Source organism: Carettochelys insculpta, chromosome 3 (genome assembly GCF_033958435.1).
Source record: "Carettochelys insculpta isolate YL-2023 chromosome 3, ASM3395843v1, whole genome shotgun sequence".
NCBI lineage: Eukaryota > Metazoa > Chordata > Testudines > Carettochelyidae > Carettochelys > Carettochelys insculpta.
The window spans coordinates 56,539,278-56,562,129 of NC_134139.1; the positions used below are offsets into that span (position 1 = coordinate 56,539,278).

General features: G+C 47.5%; 1 protein-coding gene across 3 annotated transcripts in view; it reads left to right on the forward strand.

Annotated features, from left to right (window-relative positions):
- Positions 1–22,852, forward strand: part of SUSD4 (sushi domain containing 4) — a 122,296-nt gene that overhangs the window by 66,691 nt on the left and 32,753 nt on the right. For all 3 annotated transcript variants that reach the window (XM_074989910.1, XM_074989909.1, XM_074989911.1), the window contains one exon: positions 20,287–20,499. In XM_074989910.1, the coding sequence (XP_074846011.1) occupies positions 20,287–20,499 (213 nt within the window). The remainder of the gene's footprint in view (positions 1–20,286; positions 20,500–22,852) is intronic.

Here is a 22,852-nt window from a genome sequence, read left to right on the forward strand (position 1 = left end):
CACAGTCTGTTTTCTCAGCTGGCCATCCACTGGCCAGTTGAAGTAGTCCCCCTGAATATGTTAGCCACTGGGGCAGACTTCCCTCTGGGGGCATCAAGACCCTGAATTTCTTAGCCTCCGGGGGAGATTTCCCCCTGGTGGTAGTAAGCTCCTGAATATCTTAGCCACTGGCGGAGATTTCCCCCTGCCCCTGGCGACAGAAAGGCCCGGAAAATATTTTTGGTGGGGGGCCAGTTGAAGTAGTCCCCCCGTGCAGCAGAAAGCTGCTGAAAATCTTTCCTGCCCTTGAAGCCCTAAGCGCACAAGCCAGGACATGGTGCTGCCATGGTCAGTATGTCCTTTTCTTGGGTCAGGTGCTACCTATGTGATCTGGCTGAGCGCGGGAAAGACCCCCACTGTGTAGTGCCAGTGGGAGGAAGGTACACATGTAAACCGTTGAGAAGTTTCTTGGCCTCTTATGCAAGCATGACCCTCACAGCAGCCTCGCTGCCACGTGGTGTGGTGGGGCAGTGGGTGGTGCCAGGCAGTGTAGAAAAAAATATCAAGTGTAGAGACAAAACCACAAACTCCATGCTGGGGCTATTTGTAAAGGGTAGATGCGCTCACAGTGCTAATAGCAAAAAAGAAAGACATTTCTCAGGCTCTCATACAAACATGACCCCACAGTTACAGGTTTCCTGGTCCCACTTTGAAATTCACAGTCTTCCTGTTACCTAATGTGTGCGCACCTGGAGAGCAGCGACCAGAGAGGAGCACTGAGGGGCACTGTGCGTTACATACGGGACACCTCTGAAGGCTAATAAATTTGATTTTAAGACATGGTGCTTCCACGCCGACCTTTGTTCAAACATTTGATTGGAGCTTGATGCTACACCTAGCAGGCACGGAGTATATTATGATATCAGTATTATTGCTCCCTAAATCTAGCTGATGGTATTTACAGCGAAGACAGTCATGTGGTAATATCAAGCTAACCGCCTTAAATTTGAATTTATCTCTTAGTGTAGATGCAGCCTAAAACTCTCCCCCCTCCCCCAGTCTTTAATCTTCGTAAGTCAGGGCTGATGCGATCCAACTGGTCTGTTCAACTGTGTCAGCAGAATAATTCTGCTTCTCTGTTTTACTCTATATTTTATTTATTGAGATTTATAATAGTTCTGTTGATGCCTGTCCAAGACCCTCAGCACCCGAGTATACTGATGACATAGGAACACCCCGGCAACATAAATTAAATTGTTACAACTGCAATGCGACCAGCCAGACACCTACAGAGACTTATTTCTATCCATTTATCATTGTAGGTCCTGTGCAAGGGCCTACAATCCTGACAAAAGCTGTGTCAAACAGGTGCCTGTGGCAGACTGCCTGGAAGGTAACCAGAGTTGGGCTATTTTGAACCCAGTGGGGAAGCAAGTTGCAAAGTCATAAGGAGGCCCCACTAATGGGAGTGGGGGCAAATGGGGCAACTGCCCTGAGTACCAGCAATTCTAAAGAGCCAAGGATTCCCAGCTGCTGTTTCTGCTACCGTGGCAGGGGTGGTGGCCAAAGCCCCTGAGCTCCTCCAATCTCTATGCAGCATGCTTTAGGCAGCTCTGAGGTCTGTCTGGGGGTGGGCAGGGTGGCACTGTCTGGGTAGGGTTGAGGGCTGTCTGCTCCATCCCTTCCAGGAGCACAGAGCCAGCCCCCAGCCCACCTTGAGCAAGGACCCAGCAAGTCAGCTGGCCCCTCAGTCACAAGAACATAGGAATGAGCATGCCGTGTCAGACCCATGCCCCATCTAGCCCAACATCCTGTCTTCTGGCACTGGCCAATGCCAAATGCTGCTGAGGAAATGAACAGAACAGGAAAATTATCCAGTGATCTACCCACTGTTGTCCAGTCCCAGTTTCTAGCAGTCAGAGGTTAAAAGACACCCAGACCATGGGGTTGTGTTTCTGGCCACAGCCAATAGCCATTGGTAGATCTATCCGCTAAGTATTTACCTAACTCTCTTTTTTAAACTCAGTTATGCTTTTGGCCTTTACAACATTCCCTTACATCATTGATCATTATATACAAAAGGACCCCTTGCTTTTCCTTCGCACTGCCCATAAGTCTATTGGTCTGTCCTGAGAATCTACAACCTTCACACCTGGCGGGCAAGTTGCCTTGCTTTTCTGTTTGTGATAACCAGGATAACTATCTCTGTTCATAATAGCTGACTCTCCCATTCTATTGCCTGGCTCTTCCTAGTGACTGGAGTTCCTTCTCCTAAAGAGGTGCCTCAGTGCCAGAGGATACCATGACTTCATCTGAAAGGAGGCTCCGAACTATGGGATCATTCCTCTGCTCCAGCTTGATGATCACCTTCCCTCAGGCTTTGTCCTCCTGAACAGCACGGAAGCTGTCAGACTGGGAGCAGGACTGCTCTCCCAGAGAGCAGCTTGCCAACTTTCCCATCTCTTTTGTAACGAGGGGGAGTCCAGCTTGATTATTGCCCCTGTTGTTTGCAGCTGTGGTGATGAGGCCTGGGGAGGGAGGCCAGCCCTCAGGCAAACTTGTCGCAGACCATTTAAGATGTTGTAGACGCCCCTCACAGTAAGGGAGCAATTACATTCTGCATCAGCTGCGGTCTCTGAGTGCTTTTAACACATACTGCAATACTGAAGTGTAATACGCAGAGCACCTTGCAGTAGGCTAACCTGAAGGTAACAAAAACATGGGCAACCATGTCAAGGTTGGCATCTGAAAGGAAAGAGTGCAGCTGCTAGCCAGGGCAGAGGGTAAAAAGCAGACTGGGTTGCTGCAGTCAGACTGCCAGCAAGCAGCAGTTAGGGGTCTAAAATCATCCCTAAGTCGTGACTCTGTGCACTTCCCTCATCTCCCCCTGTGCAGGAGCTAACATACCGCCCGTGTGTCATCTCACCCTTCTCATCTGTTCAGTTTTGTCACTGTGCTGCGTATCAGTGACTCCCAACAGATTCCTTTTATGCACTGTGGGCTTTTTACCTGTGCTGTAGCTTCTCATGCTCTCTTGCCCTGCATGTCTGTGTTCCTGTCAGACTGGAACAGCAGCCCTTAGAATTGCCAGAGAGTTGTCAGCACAGTTTGGTGCAGATATGTCCCAGGGCTCAGAAAATTCGTTTTTCATGAGCAGGGATTTGTGCTTCCGAGACACTGTGCTCTAGTGCTGCTGTCTGCAGCAGATGGTGCTGCAGAGAGGCAGGAGAGGAGAAACACCACTCTCCTGTACCCTGTGGGGAGACTTGAGAGCCCACTGAGCACTGACTTTCCTGCTGATGCTTTGCAGATGGGCCTCAACAAATAGTTTATGCTCTGTAACCTTGGAGTGGAGGCAGCCTAACAAGATCATAACCCCCAGTGCCTCTGCCATCACCTGGGCTGACATGAAACCGATTTAAGGCTTGCTGCCTGTGACAGGAATGGGAGTAAAGGAAAGGGAGAGGGGGGCAGATAGAAAAGGGAGATTAGAGGAAGAATGATTGCACAATTTGACCCGAGAACTCAACCCCGTGTAACTCCCAGTTTTTGACCAGTCCTAATGCGTTAAAAGGTTGCAGCAGAGCAATGCAAAGCAGCAGGGTGTAAGCAGAAGACACTCGGCTCCATTCCCAGCTCTACCATTGACTTGCTGTGTGAGACAGGGTTAGTGGTCCTCCCAGTTTCTCCCTCAGAATGGAAATGATAAATCATACCTGACTTTGCAAGGAATTTTCAGATTTCTCAAACAAATGGGGTGCTAATAAAATTACATTAGAACAGCCATTCTGGATCACACCAATGGCCCATCTAGCTGAGTTTCAACAATGCACAGTGTCAGATGCTTCAGAAGGAAAGAACAGAGCAGGGCAGTTATTGATTGAGCCATCCCCTCTTGTGCACGTCCAGCTTCTGGCAGTCAGAGGGTTAAGGCCATCAGAATATTGGGTTGTGGTGTCCCTGCCCATCTTGGTGAATAGCCCTCAATGGACCTATCCTCCTTGAATGCATTATCACCTTTCTGTTTTTCACTTTTAAAACTAATTAGAATACTACTGCATAGTATGACTATATCACTATTAACATATCCTGAGTCCTGTTAAGAATCAGACATTCTCTCCTGTCTTATTTCCCCCCTATTTCAGTTCTTGTGTCTGAGATTTGTCTTGTGCTTGGGAGATTTTGATGCCTGTGGATTGCAGTGCACAGTGGTTTCCTGATTTCTCTGCTCCCCGTAGGGTTATGTGAAGAAGATTGTTACTTGGTAATGTTCTTGGTTTTAGGATCAGTTTGTGGTTTAAGCAAATGTTCCACCCCCCTGGAGTGTTTGTTTGCTTTTCTGCTTTTTCTGCACAGTAATTGGAACACCTGTGTTTCTTTCCGTGGCCTAATAAGCTATTCTAGATAAAGTTGAACAGTGTGAGAGCACTCAACAATGTTGTGAGCTAGGACGCAATCTGGGAGAATAGCAAAAGAACTTGGGAATCACATCTTAAGCAGGGCTGGGTTTCTGTAGCCAGACAGAATTCCCCTTGCTCTACTCCATCTTGCCCCTCTTAGGTGCTTCAGAGCACAAAGGACACAGCCCAGTCTTGGAATGCCTGAGAGCACAGACGCTCTAATCTCAAGCACAGTCTTTGATGCCTCAGAGCACAGATGGACTGTCTCATCATGACCCTGAACGGACCGAAACCAGACAACAAAAGACAGACAGGCTAGCAGACAACCAGGGCCTCAGGCTGCCCTTGGCTAGTACCGGTGATTGATAACGCCTACACATCATCCCAGGAGAGGAATCTCCCACCCATAAGAAAAGAATGTCTAAATTATCTCCACCTCTCAGGTGTGAATTAAGCCCTTAAACTCCCTGTGAGAACTAGTGTCGCGAGATGATCTAACACAATTGGCATCTTTAAGATAAGGAAGAGCGTACGTGACCCAAGGGGTATAAAGAAGGGTCCGTCAGCCCCCTCTAACTGAGCTTCAATTACCTCTACCTTCCGGTCAGGAAGGTCTTTGCCTCCTGAGGCCCCTGGGGACGCCCTCCTCATACTTCTTCTTCCTGAGCGATTGAGTGACAGACGCTGGCCATGCCAAGTCGGGTAACGCAGGGGTGAGAATAAGACCTGCTATGTGTTTTGCTTTTGTGTGCATTTAATAATAGATCTTCGAATTAAAGTACTTTTGTTATATGCTAGCTACTTGTAACTAAGAAGTGAAAATATAAGCCTTGTAACCATAAGAGTTAAGTTTTCTTATCAAACACACAGTAACTGTTTAAGTTTTTAACCTGACTCCTCCTGTTACTGTGCAAACTGAACACAAATAAAAGAACCCAGCTGGTTTTCGGCTGTATTAGCGTGGTCACTGGTGAGGCGTACTGAGAGCTGAGTGCTGGGCTGTGCCGCCTCCACGGGGCAGACTCTTTGGGCACCCGTCAGCCTCCCTGGCTGCCCGCTGCGAAGGCACTTTCTGTCCTAGTAGTTAAAAACTTGGGTGATAAATCCTTGGGGCATCCATCAGCCACCCCTGGCTGCCTGCTGCGAAGCGACTGCCTGTCCTAGCAGTCAAAGACTCGGATGAAGTGAGGTCACACGTGGTATCTCACCCCCAGACCATCGGCTAACAGTTTCACAGAGCTGCTGATGCCTTGAAGAAACTGAAGTAATAATACAGGTTGAACCTCTCTAATTTGGAACTCTCATCTGGCAAGCTCCATAATACCTCATGATTTTAGTTAGCTGGATGACCACTTATCATGGATGTGGCCATGTTCCCCATGGTGCCATAAGGTTTGTTCCCGGTTACCAGTTGTGGTTCTCAGTGTTCTGTGCTGTTATTTAGCTCTAATTTACCCCTAAATATCTTATAAGATCGCAGTAGGCAGTGGAAGTGTTGGTAATGCTGCTAGACAATGACATCCTGTGGTACAGCAAATTCTCTCATCTGGCACTGATCAGTTCCCGAGGGTGCCGGATGAGAGAGGTTCAACCTGTAGGGATTTAAAGGAATATAGTAGTGATTTTAGCAGGGATTTCACTAGTAAAATTGCAGGTTTATAGTTCATTTCACTTCTTTCAATGGAAGATGCTAATCTAAACAGATCTTTCTTTTCCTGTAATGGTGAGCAGATGCTTCAATTAATATCACTGATTATGAAAAGCATAAATAGCCAGAGACATAGAACTCTGTGTGGTTAAAACAGAAGCACATAGGGTAGTGATGGTTCAAGGGACAGAAATGCCTTTTTACCCACCCTTTCCCAGAGACAAATGAGCCCTCAGTATATTTGCACTTTTTCACTCCTTATTGTGGTTTGACTTAAAGTAAGAAGCTGCAGCTGCAGCATATAAAGATTGCTTTTGAGAAGTGTGAGCCTAGGGCTTCAGTCCCTCTGTAACCCACAGTCTCTGCTTTCTTGCATTGTTAAAAAACATCAAAACATTCCTGATCCACAAACCAGTTTGTAACGGAGTTAGTCTAGATTTTAATGGAGTGGACCGTTCTGTTAATGACTTAAGAGTCAGAGTTTTATTGAGGAAGAATTTCCAGTCTGCTTTACAAAGAGAAGCTGCTGAACAATCGTTCATATTCAAATTGGACACATCAACACACGGTTTGAACCGGGATGCAAACTTTCTGGGATATTATGGCTACGTCTACAGGTGCACGCTACATCGAAATAGCTTATTTCGATGTAGTGACTTCGATGAATAACGTCTACACGTCCTCCAGGGCTGGCAACGTCGACGTTCAACTTCGACGTTGCGCAGCACCACATCGAAATAGGCGCTGCGAGGGAACGTCTACATGCCAAAGTAGCACACATCGAAATAAGGGTGCCAGGAGCAGCTGCAGACAGGGTCACAGGGCGGACTCAACAGCAAGCTGCTCCCTTAAAGGGCCCCTCCTAGACACAGTTGCACTAAACAACACAAGATCCACAGAGCCGACAACTGGTTGCAGACCCTGTGCATGCAGCATGGATCCCCAGCTGCAGCAGCAGCAGCCAGAAGCCCTGGGCTAAGGGGTGCTGCACACGGTGACCACAGAGCCCCGCAGGGGCTGGAGAGAGAGCGTCTCTCAACGCCTCAGCTGATGGCCGCCATGGCGGACCCCGCTATTTTGATGTTGCGGGACGCGGATCGTCTACACGTGCCCTGCTTCGACGTTCAACTTTGAAGTAGGGCACTATTCCCATCCCCTCATGGGGTTAGCAACTTCGACGTCTCACCGCCTAACGTCGATTTCAACTTCGAAATAGCGCCCAACACGTGTAGCCGTGACGGGCGCTATTTCGAAGTTGGCGCCGCTACTTCGAAGTAGCGTGCATGTGTAGACGCGGCCTATAAGGGCTCTTTGGCATACTTGGCTTAATCTAATTCTTGTCTCCCCCAGCACCCCTCTGTTCTCTGATTTGCTCACCTTGATAATTTTTTTCTGATTTGTCAACTTTGATTACTGTTTTGGTTCTCTATGCCTTAAATATTGAGTCTGTTCTGGTATGGCTATGGTCTGAAGAAGTGGGTCTGTCCCACGAAAGCTCATCACCCAATAAATTATTTTGTTAGTCTTTAAAGTGCTACTTGACTGCTTTTTTGTTTTGTTAAAAGAGAGAGAGAGAGAGCCTATTAAAAAATCAACATACTGTGTTGAAGAAAAGCCTCACTCCAACATTATTTTTTAACCAAAATGAGTTTACTCCAGCAGGGATGTGAGAGACATTTATTTTACAAGCCTTATAAAGTCTGCATTAGGAGGCAATTGTCCATGGATGGAGATGACTTTGTTAAGGAGTGTTGGGATTGGCCCAATAAAAAGCTTTAAACATGGAGCAAATCCTATGCTGAGTTGTCCTGACACTTTCTGGCAAAGGAATTCACAGAAGGTGAGCAGTTCTGTGGGTAGCTAAAATTCTGGTTCAAAATTGGACTATGTTTGAAAATGGCCAGACTTCTGATTTTTCAGGCTTTTTATCATGAGCAAGATGAATCATTACATAACAGGACATTTAAAATGGAGAAGTTCAGTAATACAAGTCATTTCATATGGATTATAATGGTTCATTATCTACCCAAAACAGAGCTCTGCTTTTTTTTAAGTCTGCTGATTGATTTTTCATCTTATTTTTACACTGATAATAGCAAAGTAATTTAGATAGAATGAACCTGATTAAATGGCTCTCTCGAGTCTTGTCCATGTTGGGAAAACTTTTGTCTCCCTACCACCGCAGTTTGCTGCCTTAGTAAAATACAGCCTGTAGCAAAACTCTTTTTGCATCAGGGACCCATCTTATTGCGACCAAAGAAGTTCCTCACTCCTGAGCCACAGCAGGCTATGGTGTTACATATAACTCTATGAGGTAAGCCCTAAAGGTGCATTAGTGCAGAGACCTAACAAGCTGGATCAAGGATGGAATTCTGATGCTGAGGATGAAGGGTGGATAGAATTTCATCCTTAATTCTGTGGCTTTAAATCAGAATAACAACAATATTTAACATCCTCATTGATAATGCAACTTATATGTTCATCCTTTGGATTTTCCAAATGACTGGTGGAAATACCTGATGTAACTGAGATCAGAATCTGGCTCTGCATTTTACAGTCGTATTGAGAGTGTGTTTTTTGTAGTTGACATTGCAATTTTTTTCTCATAATGGCGATTCAGAACTAGTTCAACATAGCAAGAAAAACTCCAGTAAAGAAAATAAAGGTTACATTCCTTTCCTCTGCAGGGACTCATGTATCAGTTGCAAAGGAATGGTATCATCCCTGTTTCTGAAATTATTTTTACTCTGTTAGATTAGGTACACTCTTCCCCACTAGCCAAGACTTTTCCATTATAAGCAAAAGGCTTGGGTTTGGGTTTTTTTTTTTTTCTATTCTTGCACCATCTTTGTGATTCTTTTCAAAGATTTATCTTATGTTTCATGCTAAAAAATCTTGCCTGGTTTCATTATGCTCTGAAGGGACCAAAGCAAAGATGTGAAGTCTGTATGATGAGGTTGGTGTTCATTTTATTTTTATGATGGGACAGAGTGATTTCACAGTGGCTGTTACTAATAAGTTAGCTTAGATGAAGTGACTCAGTATAGTAAGGGGGAAAAGGACATGAGATATTAGATTGTTGTATATTGCATCAGAGACATACATTTAAGCCCCTTTTATAGAATGAAGAATAGAATGAAGCTTAATTAATCAATCTGGGGTCCTGTGAAGGAAATTTTTGGCAACACAGAATCCCTGCATATAGAAAACAATAACTATATTATTTTGATAAGTGCATAAGGGACATTTCTAGCATGGATATGGTGTTGTAAAAGCATAGCAAGGTATGCCAGTGCAAGATATTTGGACTCGTGCACATGAAAAGACCACAAAAGTGTACTTAAGCTGTCAAGAGAAGTTTGAAAGAAAGAGGAAAATAACCAGTAAAAGTGGTATTTTAAATTAATTTTAATCATGCAAATGGTTTGTTTGACACATTATTAATAAGGCTTATTAAGTAAAGAATGCTGGCCTTGTGTTTTGTGTTCATGAATGCAGATTATTCATTGACACTAAGGTTTTAAATTATGTATTCATTATAATAAAAGCCAATGCACTATTGCAAACCTGAGTGCTAGCAAAATGCTAATGGCCTATGCATTTCTTCTCAAATATGGAGTTTAAGTAAGTATATGTGTGTATGTTAGTTTTTCCCCTTACAGTTGTTGTTTGCTTCAGGTCTAATCTGGAAGCATCTGTGATTTCAGACTCATCTGGATCCGCACTAGCATCTCTGAGTATCATAACACTCCTCACTGCCAAAATACAAGTAAACCTGTGGGCTTGCCACATTCTGTCTTGACGAACTGCAGATGTGCTTGCACTTGTTTTTTTGACACCACTTGTAATGAGTTCCAGGAGCACTTCGGGGCAGGTGTCTGTACCAGTAGTGTTGGAGAAATGTGATTGTCTTTGCGGTGATGTAAGCCATTTCTGTTTGGGGAAGGGATGTCAAGAAGGCATGGTTTCACATAAGGGTCTGCTAATTTGCATGCTTAGTATGTTTCAGAAGACCATCTTAAGTTGGAGGGAGGGCCCATTTCAGGGATCATTGTAAGGGGGAAAAAAGCTTGTATCACACACCAGTTTCATCTGCTGAGTTAACTGCTGGGTCATAGAGAAGGGTCATCAGAAGTTCTGATGATTTCAACTGTGCAAGAGCTATATCTCTCAGAGTGCCAAAATTGTCAAGGATTCTAAATTTGTATGGATTCTTCCTTACAACCTTCCATTGGTTTTGTTTGTCAGCCCTTGCTGGCCTGAATCCAATCCACCTTGTCAGTGTATGTACTGCTGGCAACATTCTGCATAGTTGGACAATTGCACCTGCTAAGATGTGGGTGGTATAGACCTGGCTTTATCTTTTGTACCACTATGGCTACGTCTACACGTGAACGCTACATCGAAGTAGCTTATTTCGATGTAGCGACATCGAAATAGGCTATTTCGATGAATAACGTCTACATGTGCTCCAGGGCTGGCAATGTCGATGTTGCGCAGCACCACATCGAAATAGCCCCTGCGAGGGAACGTCTACACGCCAAAGTAGCACACATCGAAATAAGGGTGCCAGGAACAGCTGCAGACAGTGTCACAGGGCTGGCTAGCGCTTCTGGGGGCAACAGCTAGCTGCTCCCTTAAAGGGCCCCTCCCAGACACACGCAGCCTGCACAGCATGCGGTCTGCAGAGCCATAGGCACGCACACCTCGAGCGACGCAGTCATGGACCCCCAGCAGCAGCAGCAGCAGCAGCAGCAGCAGCCAGAGGTCCACCCAGCCGCCCCTGCAGGAGCAGTGTTTGCCCTGCTCCGTGCCATGCAGGAGGCAGCTGAGCACCTCCTTGCCACAGAGGAGGAGCTGCCCGCAGGGGAGGAGGACGCAACCCCCAACCCTGCAGCACCCCGCCCCCTCCCCCAACCGCACACGCCGCCGGCTGTGGAGCTACCCCACGAGCACCGACTGGTGGGAGCGGCTGGTGCTCGGTGAGTGGGACGATGACCACTGGCTCCAGAACTTTCGCATGAGCCAGCAGACATTTCTGGAGCTATGCCAGTGGCTCACCCCTGCACTCAGGCACCAGGACACCTTCATGCGGCATGCCCTCAGCATGGAGAAACAGGTCGGCATCGCTGTCTGGAAGCTGGCTACTCCAGACAGCTACCGATCCGTGGGCCAGCAGTTTGGCGTCAGCAAGGCCACCGTTGGGGCTGTCCTCATGGAGGTAAGAGGACCCACGGGGGGAGGGGGAGGCAGCCCTGGCAGGGGAGGGGAGGGGGGGCCCTGGCAGGGGAGGGCCACACACACCCTGCACACCCCTCATTGGTGCTCTCCCATGTGCTTCCCCTGCAGGTCGTCCACGCCTTCAACGCCCTGCTCTTCCACAGGCTCATGAGGCTTGGGGACCTGGATGCCGCCATCGCGGGGTTTGCCACCCTGGGCTTCCCCAGTTGCTTCGGGGCTCTGGATGGGACTCACATCCCCATCCACACCCCGGAACACAATGGAGGACGCTACTTAAACAGGAAGGGCTACCACTCAGTGGTCCTCCAGGCCTTGGTGGACAGCCGGGGCCATTTCCTGGACATTTATGTGGGCTGGCCTGGCAGCACCTACGACGCCTGGGTATTCCGGAACTCGGGCCTGTGCCGCCAGCTGGAGGCGGGGACCTACATCCTCCAGTGGGAGATCCCTGTGGGGGACACCACCATGCCCCTCTGCATCATCGCAGATGCGGCATACCCCCTCCGGCCCTGGCTCATGCACCCGTACACGGGCCATCTGTCAGCCAGCCAGGAGCGCTTCAACCAGTGCCTGAACCACGCGTGCCAGGTGGTGGAGCGCACATTTGCCCGCCTCAAAGGGCGCTGGAGGTGTCTCCTCACCCGCCTTGATGTGGGCCCCACCAACATCCCCCAGATTGTGGGCACGTGCAGCGCCCTACACAACCTTGTGGAGAGCAAGGGGGAGGCCTTCTTTCAGGGCTGGGCTCTGGAGGCTGGCAGGGCTGATGTACAGCCACCCGCTGCCCCCAGTCGCCAGGTGGACCCCGAAGGGACCCGGGTCCGGGAGGCCCTGCGGGCCAAGTTCAATGAGGCCGCGGGGTGAATGCTGGCAGGCCCCCCACTGCCCCCCGCCATCCTCCCCAACACTCCCTGCCCCTACGCCCACACCACAGAGCACCCAAGAGCACCCCCCCGACTTTTCTTGTAAATAAACGCAGACAGTTGTTTGTCAACTCAAATATCTTCAGAACCCTTATTATTATTATCAACAAAAGACTAACTATTTACAGGGAAAATCTAACATATATATATATATATATATATATATATTATAAATAGGGATAAGATGAAAGGGGAAGACAAGGAAGGGGAGAACTATTTACATGGGCGGGTAAGGATCAGCATTGTAACAGGGGTTAAATATACAAACAATTTACAACAAACTAACTTAAAACTGGGGGGTATATATACAAAGGGGGAGGGGGGGCACGTCCTGGGCCCCACACCCCTAAAGTCCAGCACTGGGGTGGGCGGCCGGGATCCCCGCCTCGGCCTCAGCCCTGGCCGGGGCTGGCTGGGGGCTGGGCGGACCGGGAGATACGGCCGGCGAGTGTCAGCTGGCCCCAGGTCCCCCTCGGTGGAAGGGCCCTCGGTGGTGGGTGTCGGTGCGACAGCGGACAGCGCAGCGGCTGGAGCAGTGGCTGGAGCAGCAGATGGAGCAGGCAGGGCGGGCGCAGCGGCGGCCAGCGCGGCATGGGGGGCCAGGTAGTCCGCGATACGGTTGAAGGTCCGCATGTAGGCCCCCCATGCCTCCTGGCGCCAGGCCAGCGCCTGCTCCTGCAGCTGGAGGCAGCGTTCCTCCACCCGCAGCCGCTGCTCGGTGACCTCCAGCTGCCGACGGTGGAGGGCCAGCAGCTGGGGGTCTGTCGCCGTCGGCTGGTGGTGCTGGGTCCGCCGTCTTCCCCGCCGTGGGGCTGGTCGGTCCTCCGCTGAGGGGCTGGCCTGGAGTGATGGCCCCGGAGGGCTGTCCGGGACCACTGACGCCTCGCCAGCGCTCTCTGGTCCTTCCGATGGTGCAGCTGCAGAACACAGGAGGGGGAGAAGAAGAGTGGAGACAGCTGTTAGTGTGGGCCCCGAGCCGTGGCCCTTGTCCCCCCACCCCTCTGCTGCTGGTTCCCCATCCCCGTCCCCAGGAGATGCTGCTGTGATGGGGTTCGGGGTCCCCCTGCACTGCACCCCATCCGCTGGCAAGAGTGACTCTCACTCAGCAGGTACAACAGGAGGTTTATTAGGCAACAGATGCCCAGTTTCTCCCAGAAGCGACAGTACAGCAGTCAGAGACAGTCCTTCCAACCCGTCCTGGGGAGAAGACCCTGAGGGGTGCCCCTCTGGGGTGTAGCTTTCCCTCTCCTCAGGCTGGCTGCCTTCTAGCTCTCCCTTCCCCTAGCCTCTAACTGCCGCCCCCCAACTCAAACCCAGCTCGGCTCCTCCCTCCTCTTTGTTCAGGGCAGAGGTGTAACCTGCCAGTTGTAGCCCCAGGGTAGTCCTTAGCCACTGGGAGCTATTCAGCTTGTTTCTCATATCTAGCCTGAGTCTCGCATTTGCACTCCCCCCACTCCATCACATGCTGCTGCTGCTGCTGCTGCTGCTGCTGCTGGGTGTCCCACCCCCTCCCCCCGGGGGACCCTAGAGGTTCCGCTCCCCCCAGCCCTGGGGATGGGGCATGGCACTGTTGTGCTGAGTGGGGCAGGGGCTGATGCACTCTTCTGAGGGACATGCCACTGCCATCCTTGGGCCCATGGTCATCTGGGCATGTGGAGGGCCCTGGTCATATCTATTACCGCTGCCCCTCAACCCCGGGGGTGTGCACCGGGTGGGTACATACCTGACCGTCCACTCCCACGGTTGGGGGACACCCGGGGGGGTGGACGCCTGGCTGGAGCTCCGCGATGGGATGGCGATCCTCAGGCCGGCGTTGCTGGAGGAGGACTCCCCCTCCTCCGGTGCCCTGGGGGTGGGCTCCTGGGGGGGGCCCCCGGGGTGCGGGGCTTGCCTCCGGGGTGGACTCCACCTCTGGGGCCTGCTGGGGCTCCTCGGCCGAGGTATCAAGCATGGCCGGAGGGGAGGAGGTGTGCCGGGGGCCCAGGATGTCCCTGAGCTCCCTGTAAAAGGGGCAAGTGACGGGGGGGCGGCCCCAGATCGGCTGGCCACATCCCGGGCCTGGGTGTAACCCTGCCGCAGCTACTTCACTTTACTCCGGACATGATCCGGAGTGCGGGCAGGGTGACCCCGGGCGGCCAGGCCCTCGGCCAGCCGAGCGAACGCATCCGCGTTCCGCCTCTTGCTCCCCATTACCTGGAACACCTCCTCCTCGCTCCAGAGCCCCAGCAGGTCCCGAAGCTCGTCCTCCGTCCAGGAGGGGCCCCGCTGCCACTTCCCCGCCTGGCTGCTGGTCTGGGAGCCCTGGCTTCTCTTGGGGGGGGGTCCCCTGGGGGTACTTAGGGGGCTGGCGTGCGGCCATCGCAGCTGGGGGGGGTGTCTGTGGCGGCTGAGGGATGTGGAGGCTGGCCTCATGTCTGGGCTGCCGCCTGCACGTTCTCTCAGCTTCCTGCACAGGAAGGGAGGGGGCGGGGAGCTTTAAGGGGCCGCTACACGCGGCCACCATCGAGCTCAGGGGCTGGGCAGAGCATCTCTCAACCCCTCAGCTGATGGCCACCATGGAGGACCACACAATTTCGATGTTGCGGGACGCGGATCGTCTACACGTTCCCTACTTTGACGTTGAACGTCGAAGTAGGGCGCTATTCCCATCCCTTCATGGGGTTAGCGACTTTGACGTCTCGCCGCCTAACGTTGATGTTAACTTCAAAATAGCGCCCAACACGTGTAGCCGTGACGGGCGCTATTTCGAAGTTGGCGCCGCTACTTCGAAGTAGCGTGCACGTGTAGACGCAGCTTATGAGACAAAAGCTCTAGAGTTGTTCCCAACTTGTGAATAAACTGTACCGGGAGAACTGCAGCGTAAGTGTCTGGAGACCACACCCGTACACAAGAATATTCTTGCTAGGCATGTACAGTACAACATAAAGTAGAAGCCGAGTATCTGCTTCTTTGCCTGATGAGAACAGTGCTGCTTGGTCTGCAACTCCATTTGAAGAGACTGAGGGAGCAATGAGACCATCCTTGGATCTACCTCCAATAACCATTTTCTGCTCTGGACCAAATAAAGTTTCTTCCGTACCATAATTCTGACAAAAATTTTACCCAGCTGTGCTTTATTCTTGGGATTTCTGATGAAGTCTACTGTACTGGGGTCGGTGTTTTGGGACTGTGGATTTTGACTTCATTGCTTTCTGGAGATTATCTTTGTGCACGCTCAAAAGCTTTAACTGAAATTTAACCATATACATCAAAAACAAAATCTGCTCTGTTTCTTTGTCTTTGCATGGCTCTGGATATTATATGAATGAAACCCTGATCGTTTGATAATATCTGTCTGTCCAGGCTCTTGTTAGTGGCTTTTACTAAAGGACTGCGATCTTCAGTGGGTTCATCACCAACATCCCCTGGGAATACCTATTTCAATAATCTATGCACATTGCCAGAAATCATGTCTATTGCTTGTTCTAAATTGAAGGTGGAGTTATTTGTTGGATGGATATCCAGTCCCTCACATATATTGAATTTGGGGTTGTTTTGCAGATACTGGATTAATAACATGGGGCATGATGATATACTGCAAGTAAAGCTGATAAGGCAATACTGTCTTAACAGCTGCAGTGGTTAAAAATGTTTTCTAACAAGATATGTATTATACAATGTCTTTTGTCTCAAAGAAGCTGCAGTCCGTAGGGTTTCTGTGTTGTTGTTTGGCCACTTGAACAATTGGAACAGTTACTCGGCAAGCAGGGTTTTTGGTCAGGGGACTCAAACTCTCTGCAGGGCTGCTAGCCACTTTATTCCCTTTCGGTACCTAAAAATAAATACATCAATACATAGGTGCTGATTCCATGAGTGCTCCTGCTGTTGAGCACCCATGGAAAAAAAAATAATGGGTGCACAGCACCCTCCAGTCACAGCGGCAGTGTTGCTGCCAATCAGGTGTGCAGCAGCACCCTAGCTGAGGTAATTGGTGGTACCACCAAACATCTCTGTGGCATCTCAGGGAACATCTACACTAACCACACCATTGACGTTGTGGAGATCAGTCTTCCAAGGTTCAATTTAGTGTGTCTAGTAGGGACACGCTAAATCACATGCTGAGGGTGTCCCTACCAACCCTGATAATCCTCACAGTTGCTGTGGGGACAGCAGAGAAAGTTTACCTAAGGTAGTTCAACTCCAGCTAGGCTATTCTTATATCTGCATTTGGGTATCTTAGGTCAACTTTGTCCCCTAGCATAGACTTGTCCTCAGATTGAAGCTTGGGGAGGGCAGAGAGCAGTGTGTGGCAGATGGGCAGGGCCTCAGGGAACAGGGGCAGGAAGAAGCAGAGCGATGGTGAGGCCTTGGATGAAGGTGTGGAGCGGAGGAATTTACTGTAATGAAATCAGCATAAGATGAACCCAAGGTATAGTTATACCCATGACCAAGGGTAGTCATTATGTTAATTTTGGGTTTTTTTGTATTTTTTTTGAGAAATTTGTGAAACAGTTTGACATTGATGCTCTGTACCCCATATTAATCACAGTTGTATAATTATGACACTGTTACATTCATGATTCACGAAAGCTTCCATAATTCTCATTGTAACCACTGCCTAATACATCATCCCTGCTGTAAAATCACTCCTGAAGTAAATTCTTACATAAAAACGTAGGGAAATGCTACGACTTTCAAATTCAGGCAGGGTTTTCCATTTGAGGCCCTGAGGCTATAAATACGAGGCACATCTGGTGCAGAGGAGGAGGAAGGAGACAACTCTGTCAAAACCAGAGTAGCTTCAGTATTGCTCTAACATGCAGCAGTTTATAATGGCCCCCTGGGTGCCATGAGACAGAGAGGGAGGACTCCACAGAATGCAGTGCATCCTTCCCTGCTTCCCTGTTCTGGGACTAGGAGGCAGTAAGAAGTGGCGTTGAACTGCCCTTGCAGTTTTAAACTAGATTTCTACCTCCTGTTGTGGTTTTGAAGCAGCACAAAAGAGCCTGAATGGTGACTGGGATCTGGCTCCATATTTTCAAAAAGCAGAACGACATCTGAGTAACTCCCTTCAGAGTCAGGTGGGCCAAATCTCCTGGGGATATTTTGGGGGATTACTGAAAAGAATTGTGGGTTTATTTTTTTATCATCTTTTTTGTTTAACTAGAACAAGATATATTACTGAATTATAAAAGGAATTAGTCTGAATGTTTTCTCATATCATTCCCCCCACCACAGCCTTTCCTTTCTACATTGAAAAGAAATTAGAAATCTTGTACGGCATCTGTGTTCTTTAGTACTGTGTAGCTTTGGGAAACACTCTGAAGCAGGGATGTGGGAAAGTTTCAGGGAATGTAATTCTACTTTCTCCTTGCCATTTCTGTTCCTTCCTGGAAATTGCAGCGTACGTGCATCATCTACTCACACACATTGGCTACATCTACATGACGTGCTGCTGTCGGCAGGGTTATGCAAATGAGGGCACTTGACAATGCAAATGAGGTGCTCATTTACACATTGTGTGCCTCATTTGCATACACTCATGTGATTGCTGTCCCAGCAGAGGTTGTTGTCACCACAAGACAAGCCTTGTAGATGGGGTTCTGTTGACCAAAACTCCCCTTGTCAACAGCCCCTTATCCCTCATTTTTTTCACGGATAAGGGTCCATTGACAAAGGGGATTGTTGCTGACAGAACCCCATCTACACAGCTTGTTTTGTGGCAACAGCAGCCTCTGTCAGGGCAGCGATCATGCAAGAGTAAGCACATGAGGAACCCGATATGTAAGTAAGTGCCTTATTTGCATTGTTGAGTGCCCTCATGTGCATGACCCTGTCTTCAGCAGCACGCTGGGTAAATGTAGCCATTGTGTCTGAGGGTGGTCACAATATAAGAGATCATTTTGCCAAAGGTTCCTTGAGAGAGATGAGAAACTTGGGTTGCAAGAGGTCATTGGAAAGACAACGGCAAGGAGGCTACATAATTGGACTGCAGAAGGGAAAAACATTCCTGACCCACATATTCCAGGGTTACGTGAAGAAAGGCCAGGGCAGCTGTAATTTTGTATATGTAGCTTTAACTGATTCAGGAATACACTTAAATTGCTTTTTCCTTTGTAAGTTGTCTGTGATCTGGGAGTGTGGGGGCAGATTTGTTGAGTATCCAATTGTATTTAGCCAGTTCTGATTTCACAGGTGCAATGTATCACCGTCATCCTTTCAAGGGTTTAAATGAGCTCCTTCTTCCTTAGCAGATCTGCTGTTCCCACCTGTGAACTTAAATTAAGGTTGTTTTTACCCTCCCTTGTCCTTCAGTAGGTTGTTCCTGTGTGCAAGAGGCTGAGAAGCCCAGGAAAATGACATAACTTTTCTGATCAGGGCCTCGAGAGACCAGGCTACCTTCTTCCCCCTTCATAGTCCAAGACAGCTTCCAAACCACTCATCCTTTGCTGAGAGAGACCAAGGTTGGCCTCAGCTGGAGGCTTTTTCATCTGTCTGACAGCATTAGAAGTTCTCTTTGTGTTTTGGGCCTTGAGTTCAACCTTTCCCCAACCAAGACTTGTATAAAGTATATAACCCCACCACTGTAATGAAGCCATTGCTGCATGATCATCACATTGGGTAAAGTGATGGAGGCGTGTGTATTTTGTGCAGTGGGTCCTGAGTTACCTGATGTCTGTACATTTTTATTGGGGGAGGGGAGCCAGCCATGGATTTGTTTCTCACTATCATCCCAGATGATACTCATGCACTGGTGAATCTGTGATGGTCAGCTAACAGAGAATGGAAACTCACAGGGCTAGTCCATGGCCTGGTCTGCTGTCCTTTTGCTTCTCCAGCAATGTAAAGGAAGTGCAGACTGGTTGCATCCATCTGGCTGGGGTTCCTTGTGGCATAGGAGAACCCTAGGGGTGTAGATCTACTTTTTACACAGTTCCTACTGCAGCCCCTGGTGGATGGGGTCTGTTGGGAACAGGGTAGAGGCTGTCCCTCTGATAGACGGCTCCCTGGGGACTGTGACAAGTTGGTGAAGTTCAGAGCATACATGGAGTCTGTGCTGACTGTACAATGGAGGCATTTGAGGCTTATCATGCAGGAAATGACTGAGGCCCTACAGTTCTTTTCTTTTAAAATCAAAACACTTAATCTATAGTTTGATGGTTTTCAGATTTTTCTAGGCATCCCTCCCACTGGCTAATGCTACCCCTTCTGCTCTTGTTGCAGAGTTGTTTGCTTATTCGATATATTGCACATGTTCAGTACATTAAACCTTTGCTGTTTTTCAACCATAAAACCCCCAAGCCTTTTGTGTAAAAGATGCTGTATGCATTCCACTGGGCTTGATAAAGTGCTAAATGCTTATTCGTGGCTGTTGGCATGTTGATATATTAGTTCTCTGGAAGCAAAGGTCTTAACATAGTCCCTCCTGGTGTTAATTCCTGTGAGTGTCCTCCACCAGGCTTTTACTAATATTTGAACTGACCCAGACGCCAGCTTCATTATGAGATCTCATTTATCCTACATGAAAGTCATTTTTCTCTATGTATAGGTACTCCTCAAAATGCCCATCCTGCCCCCAACCGTGTCAGTTGCTGATTCCTTGGTTTGCACTAGACTTCATGCCCATTATTCTTTACCTTTCATTCTCCCTTCTCTTTCTCATTTTCTGTTTCCTCATCACAATTTTACAGTCTCTTCCTTTTGGCTCTTCCAAATCACTCCCCCCACCACCACCACCACACCCCAAGTCCTGGGGTGATCTACAGATGCCCGCAGACTTGTATCTGGTCTTTATTGACTGATCACATACTGGGTGGCTGGGCTGACATCACTTCTACTCCAAGCACAACAGATGTGAGCTAGGGGGTACTAAAAGGGGCAGAGTACTGCAGCCCGAGCCCTTCCTATTGGGCATGTGGGGGGGTCATTCCTTAATAGGTACCTAGTGACAGACACTAATAGGTTTAGGGGCTCCCATACGCTACAGGTATTGCAGTGGGCAATGATTGTGTCATTGGTTTTCACTGGCTGTCGCTGTTCTCTAGAGCCTAGAAACGTGCTGGATCCTTTTTGAGTAATAAATGAGCATAACTGACTTATGTGTTTGTTGACATAGGATTTGATGACCTCCATGCTTGTGCTGATCCTGAAGTCCCTGAACATGGATACAAGACACCCAGCACAGGTGTTTTCTTTGAAAGTGCTGTAGTCCGGCTTCGTTGTCAAGAAGGATATAGGCTTAAGGGTCCTTCAAAAAAACTTTGTGTGAGACATTTTAATGGCTCCTTGAGCTGGAAGCCAAGTGACAAACCCGTGTGCCTGCAAGAAGGTAAGTGAATTTTGTTTAAACTTTTCACAAACAGCAGCTATGACCACTTGTGTCCAGACCATTATGCCTCCTTCCATTGCAGAAGTCTGGAATTACAGTCAATGTGGGTGTTAATTTCTGCGTTAAATATTTATCCAGGTTCAATTAGCTGGCATGCACCTGTGTACTTTGTCTGGGCAGGAACCAGGGAAGTAAATTAATCTTAGTCATGAAAGTAATAATGTCCAATTACAAATAGATTTATCGCTGCTTTTGTCAAAACAGAGAGAGAATACTGCCACTGACCACAGTAACATGATTTATTACTATTACAATCCATGTAGTGCTCCTTTTTGTAATATCTTGGTATGATAATATAATTAATTTCTAATGGTATCATAGATATAAATACATGTACATTGTTCATAATTAATTAGAGGATGAAATAGGCATGACAAGCACCATATATGTTTACTTTTAAGTATTTCAGACATTACTGGGTAAAATCAACTTGATTTTTGTTATCTGTAAATATGGTCTGTTAAAAATATATCTGGTTTTAAGTAATTGGGACACTATTACTTTTTCTTCCAAGATGTTTGATGGAAGCATGATTAGACTATCAATCACAAACGTTAATTTTGGCCAGAAGTGCCCAAGTAATGTGTACTATTCCTTTAATCAAATATATTAAAACTATCACTTCTTTCTACGATTGATTTATTTTTGTTCAGCAGAGATATTATAATCAAGAGACATAAAAGTGTCAGCAGGATTTAGTGTGAATGCTTTACCTCTAAGAAAACTTTATAAATAATATTTGGCTAGGAGTGGTATCTTATTATTATATTAAAAACCGTGGGACAGATCATCACCTGGTAGAATCATGCTGATTTGACTCTAGTTGAGCAGCTGGTCCTGTGCATGGAGGAAGATTTTTTCCTTCAACAATTTGTTGTTGGTTTTTTTTTTCAACCCTAACTGTATATTTGTTGTATTTTACAGTCTGCTTTTGCTCCCATTAAAGTCAAGTGACAAATTACCCATTGACTTCAGTGAGAGCAGAGTTGAATTTTATTTGCTAAGGTTCCCATCATGTAAAAGAAAAGAAAATACCATTGCCTAGATCTACAGATCTGACTCAAAAGAAAGGTTCTAACAGATAAGTGAGTAAGACGTACCCAACATGTACAGTAACGGCAAATATGTCATAGGGGAAAAAAGCTTTTTATGTTTTTGTCAGTTTTTATGAATCATGTGTTCTAAGCATGAAATGTTCTGAGGCCCATAATTTTGGATGGTAAAATTGTATCCTGGTGGCATATTGTCTCTGATCCTTGATAACTGATTCTTCTGTGATCACAGTCTGTTCTTGGACTGTTCTTCCAGTGAATCTTATTACTAGTATTTGTTTGTTTTTAATAGAGTGACACGAGAGTTTTCTCCATTCTGTTCCATAAGGAAAGCAGGAATTCCCCCCCATCCCAGGACAATTCCATCCCCCTGCCCTTGCTGTTTCTGAAAGAGACACTTCTGTTGTACAATACTTTGCACATTTCAAGCTGTGACAGAAATAATCCTGTAGGCATGACACAGTAAAATAGCAATAACATTTTGTTTTTCTGTCTTATCACCAGTGAAAGAGTGACAAAGCAAAAATACAGCACAAGCGTGCACATGCTTGTATGGTCAGATTCACCTGGCACTGACATCCATATTCTCTAACGAAGTGAATGTTGGTGAAAAAATAACAATGGAAACAATTATGTTAAAATGAGCAATCAAACTAGGGGAAAAAACTGTGTCTTCTAAAAACTTATTTTTCTTTAAACATTGCTAATTGTTTGCTTGGGGATTTCTTCTGCATATCTCTGAGTCAGTCTATGTATCAATTGTTGCAACAATTATACTAGCCTTAATGCATTTTTATTGTATAAACAAAAATAGTTTATTAGCACCCCTGGATGAAATTCTTCCCCCTTTCATGTTAATGGCAAAAACTCCTATTAAGTTGACTGAGGTCAAGATTTCATGCCATGTTTGGCAGATAGTTATGTGATGAGCTGAGTACCAAAAAAATCTCACCAGGGCAATCATTAACTGGCAGCACTGGATCCTTAAATAGGATTTCCTGTCAAGACTTTAATGCAGCAAAACACTGAATCATGGAATTGTAAGAGACCTCAGTAGGTCATCTAGTCCAGCTTTCCCTGACTAGACTACTCATATGATTAGAGACAAGCATATGCTTAAGGCCTTTTTTTTTTGTTGGAGCCCAAGAGAATAAGACACTGTGTTAGGAAAGCAGCTAAGCATACACTTAAATATGTATGTTTAAATAACACTAACACTTAAATAAAGTGGTTAGAGATGC